Source organism: Myotis brandtii, unplaced genomic scaffold (genome assembly GCF_000412655.1).
Source record: "Myotis brandtii unplaced genomic scaffold, ASM41265v1 scaffold456, whole genome shotgun sequence".
NCBI classification, from domain to species: Eukaryota; Metazoa; Chordata; class Mammalia; order Chiroptera; family Vespertilionidae; genus Myotis; species Myotis brandtii.
In genome coordinates, this window is record NW_005367431.1 from 2,423,681 (window position 1) to 2,438,728 (window position 15,048).

Here is a 15,048-nt window from a genome sequence, read left to right on the forward strand (position 1 = left end):
AGTAGAAACGAGTTGGCTCTTCTGGACACCGACACTGAGTCAAGTGTAGGGGCTGGGCCCAAACAAGCCAGCTCTCAGAGAACCCGAGGGAAGCTGGGACTGTGTCCATCCCATTTCTGATCCGTCCCACAAAGCCATTCCCTGTCCGCGGTTCGGTTTCTGTGAGACTGTCCAAGGTCTTCTAACGGCGTGTAGCATTGGCTGGGATCCCGGATTCCCTGAGAAGCAGCAGTCAGGAAGCATGGTTCCTCCGGCATCTAGAGGGTTTTCCGAAAGTGCTCAACTACCTCTTCATAATCGTGGTCTTCGTCATCTGCAAAGGAGTCCAGGTCAGTGAGGATCTGTCCTTAAGCAGGTTCCTTCCCCCACTTTACCACTTTAGGGCACACTTCCTCGCCCGGACAGGGAAGGGTTGGTCTGAGTGCTCTAAGGTTCTTGCTAGCCTGGAAACTGTAAATTCTGACTGAACACTGCAGACATTCCCCCTGTATGCCTTGGGGACGGAGGGGAGTGTGTTGAGAGAGGAACTCATTTTCCTTGCCAGGGCTCTGTGCAGACAACAAGCAGGAACTGGACCCAAAGTCACTTCCATCGGGAGCCAGGGCTAGGAGAGGGACAGTGGGGACGCTTCAGCCTAAGCGCCCCCTATAGAGGCTTGACCATCCAGCTGGGACCACAGAAGGGTCTGCCTGTTGGCAGGGCCTTGCTGAATGTTTGGCCAGCAGCCTCAGAGGATCAGCGTAGGAAGGGTAGAAGAAAGGATAGGGGTGAATAGGGGCTGAAAGGACTTACCTGGATCCAGAATGTTGGACTGAGTGGGCTTCAGGCCCTTCTTATTGGCAGAGATCTTGCTGTAGGTATTTGATATGCCATCTATGACCGCTGGCAGGGTTTTCATCTTGAGTTTGGGCAACAGAGGGGGTGGCTGCTGTGCTAGGGCTTTAGAAGACTAAGTGGGAGAAAAAGCAGAAGTCAGCAGGGTCCCAAGAAATAGAGCAGCAGAATCCATGAAATGTAATTTCCTTCAAATGTCACTTCTTCTGTTCCTTTCTCTACCTCCTTTTCGGGGTAGGGCTTCTCAGGACCCCAGGGGTTTTTGCTATAAGCACATGGAATGTTCTTTGGCAGGGGAGAAAGGGGCCAGGGTGAGAGATGATATGATTAGAGGCTAGAGACAGTATCCACATAGGAGTTTGGTCACCTGTTGCTGAAGGAGGAAAATGTCACAAAGCCTCAGGACAGAGTGCCAGGGCTGAGAGGAGTCCCAGAAGGAAGAGGACTTTCATTGCACAACTACCTGGTGCCAGATACTATATGCATATCTGCTCCCTCGAGTGAGCCTCTGAGTAGTTGCTTCAGTCCCCAATTGACACATGAGGAAATGGGGTCAGAGAGAGTATGCCATGTCAGACCTCACACGGGGACCCGAGCTGGACCAACACTTGGACCCAGACTGTGGGGAGCAGCTATAGGGTTAAGCCTCAGACTGACCTGTTGGCAAAGTCACAAACAAACAAGTCCCAGCTTAGAGGGCACAGTCCTCTTAGCATAATTAGGCTTGACCTTATAACGCTCCCTAGATCTTATCTGGGAAGCTAATGGGCTGAGGGAAGTGCAGCAAGAACAAGAACACGTGAAACTCACAAGAACAGTGTAACTTTGGTAACCACTACCTTGTTTACCTCTGACTATAAAATAAAGGCTCAGTTTGCCTCAGGATCTTTCTCTGTGGCCTCAGCCAGGCACAGGAAGATCCACGGAGACTAAAGAGAGCTAGAGAGCTATGAACGCTGTCTCCGTGTAAAGCATTCTTCGCCGACTCCGTCCACACCTTTGGGAACCCCTGAACTGCTGGGGCTGGACCCCGGCACCAGACCATGTCTGCCACCTAAAGCTGGTGCTCTTTCCACCACACCGTGCTTTGGAGAACAAACACGTATAGCTCCCTGATCAGCAACAAAGAATACTAAGACCCAGAGAGGACAAGCTGCTGGATCAAGGACGACAAGCAGGAGCTGGGCCCAAAGTCACGTCCATCGGGAACCAAGGCTGGGACAGGTCAACAACGGCCCCTCTTGAGATATGACCTCTTTCTGGACTGAGACCCAGCATCCATTTTTTGAACTTTCTATCCACACAGTGCAAACTACGAGTGGAGCATGGTAGTTAGCTGTTCAAGCCCAGTGGTCAGACCCCATTTTAAACCCCCCTCACCACTTGCTAGCCAGGTGATTTCAGGTAAATTACCTGCCAGCACTCTTATTTTCTCCTCGGTACAAAGAGAGGATATCAGTGGCCACCTCAGAGGTACAACATGAGAGCCAGGTGGAGCAATGCTTAGGTGCCTGCCACAGAGTAAACACCCTGCAGGAAGCAGCTAATGTAACAGCGGTGAGCGATGTTATGTCAGGTTCACTGATAAGGAACGATACTGAGTCCAGGCCACAAATTGAGTAAACTGGGACTACAACAGTCTTTCTGTCTCTGTGACTGGTTCTCTCCTCTTACTGTGATTCTGTTTCATTCAGTTCAGCACTCTCTGGCATTTCTCTGTCCACTTTGGAGTGGGTGAGGTCCCTGCACCCACAGAACTCTCATTCTAGCCAGACAGACTCGGGTATATCAAATTGAAAACTACGTGCCCCCCACCCCACCTGCAAGCTACATCCAACATGCAGTGTGAATACACGAGAGGGAGGACTCAGTGCCTAGGAGGAAATCTGAGCTGAGCCTTGCCCGTGAGCCAGAAAGAAAGAAGATAAAGGGTTGGTGTGTGCCAAGTGCTGAGGCAGGGGTCCTGGCATAGTGAGGAGGCGTCAGGAGCTTCTCTGGCTGGAGTGTGGACTGCAGAGTGGGTGGGGGGAAGGTGGGCCTGGGAAAGTGAGACTGAGGTCAGCTTAGAAGGGACACTGATGCTGTTACGGGGCCTACATTACCCCCTGGCAATGGGGAGCCACTGGAGGTTTCAGAAAATAGGGCCAAAACCCATTGGTGACCAGGGAAGGATTTAGAAGGCAATTCTGACAGCAGTGGAAAGGGTTGAAGAGGCTGCTGAAACAGTTGAAGTGAAAAACGATGAAGCTTGAACTAGAGTGACATCAAGGGTAGCAAAGAGGCAAAGCACAGTGACCTTGGAGTCAGTATGCTGATGCTCCAGTTCAGGCCTCCTGTTTATTAGCTGTGACTTCCGGTGAATCTCAGGGTCTGTGAGTCACTTAACCATAAAACATGGTAACCACACCAACGTCAGGCCTGTGAGGATGGAATAAGAATAACAGGTGCAAAGTGTGCACGTTTCTAAATGCAAGTTCTAGACGATTGTAAGAGAAATGTGATGCTAGACAAAGGAGAATGGCTGGACTTGCAGTGACCCTAACCGGTGAACCCATCCCCACCAACTTTGGTTATACTGGTACCTTGATGCTTCTCTCCTGGCTGCTCTGTTTCTTCTGCCCACTGAGGTTCTGGCGCTTCGGGGGCCTGGGTGGGGGGGATTGGCTCTCAAAGGCAGGTAACTTCCGCAGGTGATAATAGAAGACATCTGTCAGCTCCTCCACTGTGATTATGGGGAGAGACCCAGCTGGCTGGCCTGGCTGCTTCTCGTCCTCCACAACAGTCAGGTCCAGCCACCGGGGAGGAATCTCGAAGGACACTCCAGGCTCAGAGTCCAGGCTGACCACCAAGAAGGGTTCCATGATCTTCTCCTCCAGCCGCAGGCCCGGGAAGAAGGACAGAGGGTCAGCAGGGTGGCTGGTGTCCTTGGTCACCACCTTGACCTCACAGGGCAGTGGGAACTGGGCAGTCAGATCTGCCAGGCTGTATCGCCGGCTATCACTCATCTCCTCCACGAAGCCGCCAGAGAAGTAGAGCGGCAGCAGAATCTGTTCTTGGTTCTCTGCCTCCTCTTCACACTCTTCCTCCTCAGCCTGGTCACTGAGCTGATGACACACCAAGATGTCTACGTCCCCGCCCTGAGCGTCGAGGGCCTGACCAGACCCCACCACCTCCAACCTGTCTCCCATAGTCAGGGAAGTGAACCCAGGGATCTCTATCTCATCCCCCTCACAGTCCTGCATGGCCACCACCCGCAGTGGCTGGCCCGGCTGGAGAGCGCTCAGGATGTCATAGGCCGTGGAGAACTCTCTTGGCCGTCGCCGCAGTTTACCCTGGTAGGCGCCAGAGACCAGGAAGTACCTGGGCATCTTTCGGCCCTTGGATGAGGCTAGGACCCGCCAGGGTGGCGAAGCCAGGCCATAGATGCAGAGCCTCTGGCCTTTCCGCAAGGAGCCCACCCAAGGGCTGAGGAAGATGGGGGGCCCGTCTGGAACTTCCAGGATCTCTGTGTTCAGGGGGAAGGGGCCTCCCCGGGCCAGGACCTCACTCAGCAGCAGCGGTTGGATGAAGTGGAAGTGTTCAGAGGAGGCAGTGACATCCTCCACGTCGACCTCCAGGGTGGAAGGGATGTTGACGATGGTCCTGCGCACTGTGGAGAAGAGTCAGCTCAGTGGCATGGCCACACCCACCTCAGCGGTGCACTCTCCACCCCCAGCAAAGAGATCTGGGCCGGCTGACCTCTCCCGTTCTTGTCTTTTCTCGCCAGCCAGCATTTTCCTGCTGTACCAGATTCCTTGGCCACTCTTGTCTCCAACCTCTTTTTTTTTAAGTTATTTTAGAAATTATTAAACGTTTATGAAAGTAGGGAGACTAGTATAGTGACCCCCCATGTACCCAGCTTCAACACTGAACTCAAAGCTCATCTTTAATTTCTACTCCCATCCAACTATTCCCCTCCACGGAATTATTCTGAATCAGAACAATCACATCACACCATCTTTGACTATTTCAGCCCCTAAAAGAAGGGATGGTTTAAAAATTTTAAAGCATAACCACAATGCCATTACCACATTGAAATAATAATGATTATTTGATAATTCCTTAATACCAAATATCCAATCAGTTCAACCACTTTTAAATTTTATTGAATTTTTGATGTCATTTTATAAGCTGCCTTTCTAAGTCCTTTCTGGATGTAAATAAAGATATAAAACCCAATCAAGAAAAACAGACTAAATGGCCTTGGACAACTTGCCTCCTCTCTGGAATTGAATTTTTGATGTCATTTTATAAGCTGCCTTTCCAAGTCCTTTCTGGATGTAAATAAAGATATAAAACCAAATCAAGAAAAAGAGACTAAATGGCCTTGGACAACTTGCCTCCTCTCTGGATTAGTACTTGGTACATAAACTCAAAGGGTGACTGTGATTATGAGGCAAACTGGCCCACCCACTGTGTTGTCTGATCCACATAGAAGACGGAGCAGGCATACCCTCCCATTTTGCAGATGAGAACACAGAGGCTCAGAGGGGTGGTGATGACTTCCCTCGGTCACATTTTTGGGATTTTTGCTTTGTGCTAGATGAGCTGATAATGGGTTGAAGCTAGAAGATGGGCACGTGGGGGTCCATTCTGTGTTTTGTTTTTTTCTTCAAAATATTTTAAGGGTTACCTGAGCTGCCTCATTATCCAGCACAGCCTGCCAAGCCCTCAAAATCCTTGGCTCCCCAGATGTGGTCTCTTATTGCCCAGGGCTCCCTGGGAAAGAGCTAATTTCCTGAGGAGGAAATGCTCAAGATGAACCTGAAATATCTTTTACAAGAAAGCAAGAAAATCTATTTAAGACCACTAAGGTTTGTCAAAAGGATTTAGGGGCCAATGTGAAACAGCTTCCATGGCTCCCACTGGCCAAGCTGAGCTAGTTTGAGCTTCCCATAAGATTAACAATTTCAATGGATTGAAATATTGAAAACATTTCATCCCTGAGTTCATAGTGATAAAAAATAAAAAACTAAACCACCCATTGAAGGATGTTGAGGAGCCAACTCATTTTTTTAAAAACTAGTAAAAAAAAAAAAGGAAAAAAGGATATTTCTTAGTCTCAGTGCAGGCTGGTGGCAGGGCTGGTGAAACGGAGGTAGAGCCTGGCCATTGGAGGCCGAGCCTGAGTGGAGGTGAATGGTCCCGGGGACCTCTACGTTGACAAACACAATGTCCTGTATTTCCTACAAACTGGAACAAAAGAGCAGAGGAGGGGAGTTTTCTCTTGATGCGGTTTCCCTTGAAGAAGGGATGACGGGATTGCAATCTCTAATGAAAGCATGGATCGAGGCAGTGGTCATCAACAGCTACTCACATCACACTGGCCCATCCATGGTGTTATTTGAGCTACACCTCGTGGCAAGGCTGGTGCTCAGGGTAGTCAGGTCGGTGGCAGACACAGAGCCACGTGTGGATTCCGTGCCCCACGCCCCGCAACTGTGACAAACTGTGCCTCCTGCATCTGTTCAGGCCTCGAGCGAAGTGCCCGTTTGCAGGTGAGCAGAAAGAGCTAGCAGCAGGCCGAGCCTGCTGTCCCTAGAAAAGCCTGCCTGCCTGCGTGTTGTTCCCGGCTGACGTGCAAGCATGTGGATTCGGGGAGGGTCCCCACCATTTCCTGATAAGAGTGGGTCACGGTGCCTAAGCTGTACAAACAGCGTGGTTTAAGCTGAACACCTGCTTTCCTTCCGGGAGTCTGGAATCTCAGTACATGCCAGGCAGAGGACGCCTCTGTGATCAGCCCCAGTAAAAACCTTGGGCGCCGGTTCTCTAATGCGTTTCCCTGGTTTCACACGTGTTGTCACAGTTCAGTGCTGCAGGAATTCAGTGTGCCCCGTGTGACTCCCCCGTGTCCTCTGGGCTCCTCCGCCTGTACTTTCCCTGTGCTGACTGTGCTTTGTGTCTTTTCACTGGGACGCATACAGCTGTGACTGAGTCACCCAACCTGGGGTGGGCTCAGGGCCAGACCCAACGGGAGAGTCAGAGGACAGAGCAGGTTAACACTCCACAGGGATGCTGGCAACAAAACCCAAAATGTGAAGAAGCCTGTAGCACAGATGGCCTACTCCCTTCAACAGAAAAATTACAAGAAAAATAGAGAAGAAAGGGGAACCTATAGCTTAAAAGACAAAACAATCAACGGCAATATTGTGGACCTTATGTGGGTCCTGAGGTGAATAAACTAAAACAAAATTATGAGACAGCGGAGGAAATTCAAACACCAGGTGGGTATTATCACCATGTGCTAGGAGTTCTTGTTCTCTCTTTTGGTGTGATGATGGTATTGTGTCTGTTCAAAAAAAAAAAAAAAAAAAGAGTTGCAAGCTTCCGGTTAGGATGGTGGCACAGGGCCCTGCTCAGGTAGCTCAGTTGGTTAGAGTGTCATCCCCATACACTAAGGTTGCAGGCTCGATCCCTGGTCAGGGCATATTCAAGTATCAACTAATGAATACATAAATAAGTGGAACAACAAATCAATATCTTTCTCTCAAAATTAATTTTAAAAAAAGATGGCGTAGATAAATGCGGCACTGGAGTCCTCCCACAACCACATCAAAACTGCAACTAAACTACAAGAGAACCATCATTTTGAACCACCTGAAATCTAGCTGAGAAGAAGTCCTACAACTAAGGATATAAAGAAGAAGCCACATCGAGACCGACCTTGTGCCTGAATGGCTGGAGCGTGTGCAGAAAAGTGGGGAGCTATTTCGTGTGGAACCGAGCGAGGAGGAGGAAGAATCTGTTGTGACCAGGTCAGGTGCAGTGAAAATAACTACTGAACAGGATAATTACAAAGAAGGAAAGTAGTCTGTACCCAAACTCAAGCAGTTTACCAAAAATTTAAAAAGTCGAAGACTTTACCCAAGCACTATAATAATTTTTTTAAAAATGGCAATGACATTGGGCCAGTCTCCATTCTAAAGCATCCATCCGGCATGGCTCAGTGGCTAGAGTGTCAGCCCACGCACTGGAAGGTCTCAGGTTCGAGTCCCAGTCATGGGGCACATGCCTGGGTTGCAGGCTCAATCGTGCAGGAGGCAGCTGATAGATGTTTCTCACTCATTGATGTTTTTCTCTCTTTCCCTCTCCTTTCCTCTCTCTCTAAAAAAAATCAATAAAAACATATTTTAAAAAATAAAAAATAAACCATCAGTCCAATCAGAAAATAGGAGTTGTTATCCAACAGAAGTACAAAGACATGAACGTCTACGTAAACCCCAAAAAGCTAGTGGTCACCAAGCCAAAGAGCAGCTCAAGCTGCCGGGAGTGCTGATCGGTATCATCCATCAGACCAAGTGGAGCTGGAGAGAAACCAGAAAACAGGCCAGGGAGAGCCATGTGGTCCACGGCCAGGAGCACCTGCCATGAAGCGTGGTCAGATATGAACTGGTAAGTGCTGCTGCTGCTGCGTCCTGTTGGCTGAGATTCGTGGTTAACGATGCCTTGTCAGGAAGGTGATCCAAACAGAATTACAGCCAGGGTCTCAGCAGACTGAGGACTGCTGGATGAAATTGTTAGGCGTGGTGCATTGTCAGATAAAGTGTTCTTCAACACTTCAGTGTCTTGGGAAAAAGAGTCACATTTTAAAATAGAGACACATTGCTGAAACCGGTTTGGCTCAGTGGATAGAGCGTCGGCCTGCGGACTGAAACGTCCCAGGTTCGATTCTGGTCAAGGGCATGTACCTGGCTTGCGGGCACAACCCCAGAAGGAGATGTGAAGGAGGGAGCTGATCGATGTTTCTCTCTCATCGATGTTTCTAACTCTCTCTCTCCCTTCCTCTCTGTAAAAAATCAATAAAATATATTTAAAAAAAATAAAATAGAGACACATATTGGAGTATTTTCAAAAGAAAGGTTATGATACCTGGGGTTTGCTTCGAAATTATCAGGTGAGATGGAGTGGGGAGAGGGGGCTGGGGAGAGATGAAACAGGATCGATAATGAGTCAACAATTATGATGTTGGGTAATGGAGTCATGGGGGTTGTTATATTCTTCCCTGCTTTTGTAATGGATTGAATTTTTACATAGTAAAGTAGGTTTTTGTGTTTTGTGTTTTGTTTTCTTGTAATATGCCTTTATTGATTTTAGAGAGAGGAAGGGAGAGAGTAGAGAGATAGAAACATAAATGATGAGAAAGAATCATTGATCCACTGCCTCCTGCACGCCCCCTACTGGGAATCTATCCCGCAACCCCAGGCATGTGCCCTGACTGGGAGTCGAACCAGTGACCTCTTGGTTCATGGGTCAATGCTTAACCACTGAGCCACACCAGCTGGGCGTAAAGTAGTTTTTAAAGGTTTTTTAAAATCAAGGCCAAAAATCCCCACTTGGCTCTGTCGTCTGCCAGCAATCCCGACTAGTTGCTCTTGGTAACTGCCAGGAAGCCGAACCTCAAACTCTGGCCTCTGGGGAAGAGGCCCCAGGTGCCATTCTTCTACCTCTGCTCAGGCTCGGCCTCCGACTGGACAGCAACCCTGCTCTGCCTGCTGCCACCAGCCTGCCCTGAGAAATAGCTTGTGCGCAGCTGGGGGCTCCCCTCGGTGCCCTGTCACTCTGACAGAAGGGCCCTCGGAACAATACTGCTCTCCCCAGAGGCAGGAAAACATGTTTCTCCGAGCAAATGGTCAAGGTGTTGCTTGGTGACACTGGTCTCTTTGACCTGGCTGCTAGTACCTCACAACCCAACTTCCCGCAATTTTATAAAATCCTGGGACCCCACTCTCAACTTACCCTATTTTCCTATCTCCTTTTACATCTACTTCCCACTCTTTGAGAATCTATTCCGTAAGCCACCTGGAATCCCTAGACTATGGGCGGGGGTCCTCCATCAGAGCTGCTTCCCAGACCCCCTCTTTCCTTCCCCCAACAACCTCCACCCACCTGCCCCGACAACTCACTGTGCATGATGGCTAGGATATCATACTGGGGCCTCAGGATCAAGGAGCGCCAGGGGAAGGCAGGGCAGGTGAGCTGGCGGTCCCTCAGGGCCAGGGCCTGCAGCAGGGGCCGAGGGGCACCAGTCTCCAGTTCCCAGAAGGGCCCCTTCGTGGACAGGGGCAGGTGCAGCACCGTCACCTGGGTCTCCGTGCCCAGCACACAGCGGGCGGAGCAGACCCCGAGGTACATTTCCACAGACTCCAGCATGAGGGGCTGCTCCTCAGGCACCACCATGGCCTTTGTGTCAATTCTGTGGGTCGACATGAACCAGATGGGCAGCTGCTTGGAGCTCCGGTTGATAGCAGAGATCAGTTCCTCCAGGGTTCCATAGCTCTGGGGGCCGGTGAGGGGGCTGAAGAGGCCTGGGGGCACAGCAGAGGGTGTCAGGGGGGCAAGTCTGGGTTGGGTCCAGGACTAAATATACCAGGCCCCAGTCTGGCCAAAGAGGCCCCAGACTCCCCCGAGGACAGGTGCCAAGGACAGGCCAGCACCTGGATACCCGGGCCGTAGGGTTGAGAAAGGGGAGGCAGCAAGTGACCACGTGTGAATGGACAGCGAGGGGCCGAGTGGAGATGGTCCCTCTGACACACAGGCAGACACGGGTTCAGAGAGAGAGAAGAGAACAGGGACCTATTCCCCATAGACACACTGACAGCTGCCACATTTTCCTACCTCCTGACCCCACCTGCCTCTCGTTTTGCCAACTTTGCCTCCGGATACCTCACCACTGCTCCAACGCCACACTTCCCACACCAGCCACCCCTTCCTGGGGCAGCGCCATTGTCCCCCTTCCCCAAACTAGAGACCAGGAGCCACTGGCCAAACGAGCTCTGACATCGCCCCCTCCCCGCCACTTAAGTGTCTGCCAATTCTGGCTGCTCTCACCTCTGCCCCTCCCCCACCCCATCCAATCTTGCCACCCGACTGCCCTAAACTAACCCCTCATCTGGACATGACTCCTGAGATTTTCCTGCCCAAAACACTCAACAAGAATTCAAGCTAGGAAACATCTTACAGATCCGGACTGAGGGCCATTCTGCAAAAGCACTGGTCTGGACTCTTTGAAACGTGGATGTCAGGACAAGGAAAGGCTGAGGGACTTTCCCAGCCCAAAGGGGACTAAGAAACAGAATGGCTGCCTGCTCTGTGTGATCTGGGACTGGATTCGGGATCAAGGGGAAAAACTGCTACAAAGGGCATTATTAGGGCAGCTGGTGAAACGAATACAGACTGGGTTAGGCACTAGTGTTGTATCAATATTAAATTTCCTAGATTTGATCATTAAACTATAGTTTTGTGAGCATATGTCCTTGTTCTTAAGAGACACACTAAATATTGGGAGTAATATTTAGATGTAAAGGGCATCATGTCTGCCATTTACTCTCAAATGATTCAAGGAAAATCCTATATAATAAAAGGCTAATATGCAAATCGACCAAACGGCGGAAAGACAGGTCACTGTGATACACACTGACCACCAGGGGGCAGATGCTCAACGCAGGAGCTGCCCCCGTGGTGGTCAGTGTGCTCCCACAGGGGGCACACCACTCAGCCAGAAGCCGGGTTCATGGCTGGTGAGCGCAGTGACGGTGACGGGAGCCTCTCCCACCTTTGCGGCAGTGCTAAGGATGTCTGACTGACGTCTTAGGCCCACTTAAGCCCTCAGCTGGACATCCCCTGAGGGTTCCTGGGGACTGTGAGGGTACAGGCAGGGCTGAGGGCGCCCCCTCCCCCCGAGTGCATGAATCTCATGCACCGGGCCTCTAGTATATACATAAACACATACATATATGGTGACGTGACGTGTTCAATGTGTGCGTGTGTATGAAAGAGAGAGGAAGGGAAAGAGAGAGAAAGCAAACATAACAAAATGTTTAGCAATTAGTAAATCTGGATAAAGTGTACAGTAGTTCTAGCAAGTCTTTTGTAAATTTGAAATTATTTCAAAATAAAAGCAAAATCCTCAAATACAAAACAACACAACATCACTTTCATATTTAAAACCCTCACTTGCCCTGACTGGTTTGGCTCAGTGGATAGAGCGTCGGCCTGTGGACTGAAAGGTCCCAGGTTCGATTCTGGTCAAGGGCATGTACCTTGGTTTCGGGCACATCCCCAGTAGGGGGTGTGCAGGAGGCAGCTGATCGATGTTTCTCTCTCATTGATGCTTCTAACTCTCTATCCCTCTCCCTTCCTCTCTGTAAAAAATCAATAAAATATATTAAAAAAATAAAACCCTCACTGGCTCCTCAGTGTCTTCAAAATAAAGACCTAAGCAGCGGTTCTCAACCTGTGGGTCTCGACCCCTTTGGCGGTCGAATGACCCTTTCACAGGGGTCGCCTAAGGCCATCCTGCATATCAGATATTTACATTACGATTCATAACAGTAGCAACATTACAGTTATGAAGTAGCAACGAAAATAATTTTATGGTTGGGTCACAACATGAGGAACTGTATTTAAAGGGCCAGAAGGTCGAGAACCACTGCCTAAACGTGTCTGTGCCCCACACAGGCCCCTTTCGGTCTGACTCCCGCCACCTCCCACCCCATCTGGAACACACAGCCTCACCTATCCTGTTTGGGCGATCACAGTGACTCATACTAAGACCAGCATTCAGAGGGCACCTGCTCTGTGCCAGGCCTTCATGCATGGCAACTCATGCAAGGCCACTCATCTCATCCTCACATCGCGCCTGAGTGCCCCTGTCACCGAGGAGGAAGCTGAGGCCCGGGGAGGTCAGGGGAACTGACCACGGCCACAGCCGGTGGTTGCAGGTGGGATTCCCGTCCAGGCTGCTGGCTTTAGCATCGGGCCCACAGTCCACCACACTACACACTTCCCGAAATACCTGAGCTACATGGGGTTTCTGGAGCCCCAAATATGCACATGCTGCTCCCTCTGGTTACTCCTTCTAGGGATCCTTCCTCCAGCACGGGGCCACCTCCTCCGGGAAGCCTGCCCAGACCACTCCCGCCAGAGCCCCCTCTAAACTTGTGCCTACTTCTGCTGCTCTTTCTCTCACTGCCATCATGGTAGCTCCCCGCCCCCACCCTGAGCGGGCTGCCCCTGATTCATCCTGAACCCCAACCCCCAGCACAGAGCCTGCCACACAGAGGGTGTCAATAATATTCAGTAAGTGAATGTATGAGCAAACACAGAGACAGGCACGTGGACAAAGACCTGGAACAAAAAAAAAAAATCCCTGTCAAGATGTGATCAGAGAGATGGACAGGGAGAGGGGGCAGCCAGGCCAGGCTCAGGGCATCAGACCACCCTGAGGACAACCTGAGCCTTAAGGCTGGGCGTCATGAGCGTCGCACGTGCTAACCCAGAGGGAGTGCGTGCTGGAGTCGGCAAGCCCACGAGCGTGTCTGCAGGTGTGCCCGGAGGGGGCCCAGAACTCGGGGAGACAGAGGTGCCACCCTTACCCTTGAAGTTGGGGTCCAGCTCTATGGTCTGGCCCGTGCTCGGGTTCTCACAGACAACCTTCTGGAGGCGAACCTGGGTGACCTTGACCAGGTCCCCCGTGGAGAGGCAGCACTCATTCCCGCAGATCTCGTAGACGGAACCTGCGGAGACACAGACCCAGTTTCCCCGTTCAGCAGGGGCCAAGCACTGGGCAGCCTGTGCCCTGTTCTCCCCCAAGCCCTGCCCCGTCACACCTCTGCACACGTGTTCCTGCTGCCAGGAACGCCCTTCCCTGTCTTTCCCTACTCAGCGGCCACTGGCTCAGCTGCCTTCAGGCCGCACCAAGGCTGCCTTTGCCTTCGCTGGATGCACCTTCTGTGGTACATCCTCTGGCCTCCTCACATCCCCGTGGCTTCCCACGGTCACGCAGAGCCCAGCACCCACCCGGGTGCCTTCTTCTTCTTCAGGGGAATTGTCTTTCAAGGAAGTACAGGAGAACATGAGGGCCGCCGGCAGGGTGGACCCTGAGGCAGGGTCCTGGGCCGAAAAAGCCGGGTCTGGAACATGGAAGGTCTCAGTAGAGGTCTCTCTCTCCCACCGAGTGCCCAGGCTCTGCGTCCTGCTGGCGACCGACAGCAAAGTACAGCAGGGCCAGCCTTGAGACCACCGGACCCACCCCACCCCACCCCACCGCAGCCCAGCAGGGCCTACACAACAGCCCCGAGAAACTGCCCAAACCTCTTTCCTGGTCCCCAGGGAAGTGCACACTGACTCACAAGCACACAGTGGGCCTGCGGTTTCGGGGCTGGTGAGCACAGCAGCTGGGGTGACGAGCGGGGTGGTCATTGCATGTCTGTCACTGCGTGTAAGCCCATGCCTGCCCTCGGAGGACAGACAGTGCCCTTTCCTAAATGATGGAACTGAGCCTCGGCGAGGCCGCAAGGGGCCTGAGATTACAGGTAATTAGAGCCTAATTGGGACTTGAGTCCAGGGTGTTTGCCTCCAAAGCTGCAACTCCTAACCCCGTCCGAGGGTCTGGGCCAACGCTTGCCCCATCAGCATCGCCATCTGTCCTCCACGCGCACCCCGCCTCCACACCCATCTGCTTCTTATCCTACCCTAAGGTCGTCACTTCCCACCACCCGGCGGAGGCAGCATGATGAAACCAGGTGTTGTGACACCCAGTGAGCAGGGGATGTCCGGGAGAACAAACAGAGCCGGGCGCCTGCACGAAGCCCCCAGAGGTAGGGTCAGGATTTGAACCCAGATCCGTCGGATTCCCAAGTGGACCTGTCCCCTGTGTGGCCCTGCATGTCTCACCCTTGGTCCGGGGCCCCTGGGGCCTCAGAGCTGCCGTGAGGGGACAGAGAGAGGGACAGGACAGCCAGGGCACCAGGAATTAAGTTGCTCTCTAAGGAAGGAGCCCCCTGCCCCACCCAGTGTCTTGGTTCCCTCTCTCCTCCACCTTCTCCTTCCCCATTCTGTCTAACACAGCTCCTCCCTCACCCTCCACCGCCTGGGTTTCCCATGGGCTGAGCAGCCGTCTTCCCCCTTCCATCCTCCCCCTTCCACCGCCTGTCAGCCCGTGGCCTCCTGCTCTTTCAGGTCATAACTAGTGACCGGCTGGGCCCTCTGTGTGCAGCGAGCCAGGCGGCCTCGGCCAGGTGAGCGGGTCGCAGGCGCGCAGGACCAGGAGCCGTGCCAGCCGGGGGCTGGAGAGCTGCTCACATCAGCGCCGCCTGTGACGGACCCGCAGGGACAAAGGGGGTGGCGGAGGGACCTGGGGGGATGCAGAGGGTGTCGGGGGAGCGGGAGCTACCG

General features: G+C 52.1%; 1 protein-coding gene across 1 annotated transcript; it reads right to left on the reverse strand.

The window, feature by feature from the left end:
* THEMIS2 (thymocyte selection associated family member 2) lies at positions 1–13,533 on the reverse strand (the record flags this gene model as incomplete). Its single annotated transcript, XM_014546828.1, has 5 exons — positions 1–313; positions 793–949; positions 3,417–4,483; positions 9,777–10,178; positions 13,248–13,533. Coding segments are annotated over 5 exons (1,968 nt in total), but the record flags the coding sequence as incomplete, so codon positions are not given.
* Between the last annotated feature and the right edge of the window lie 1,515 nt (positions 13,534–15,048).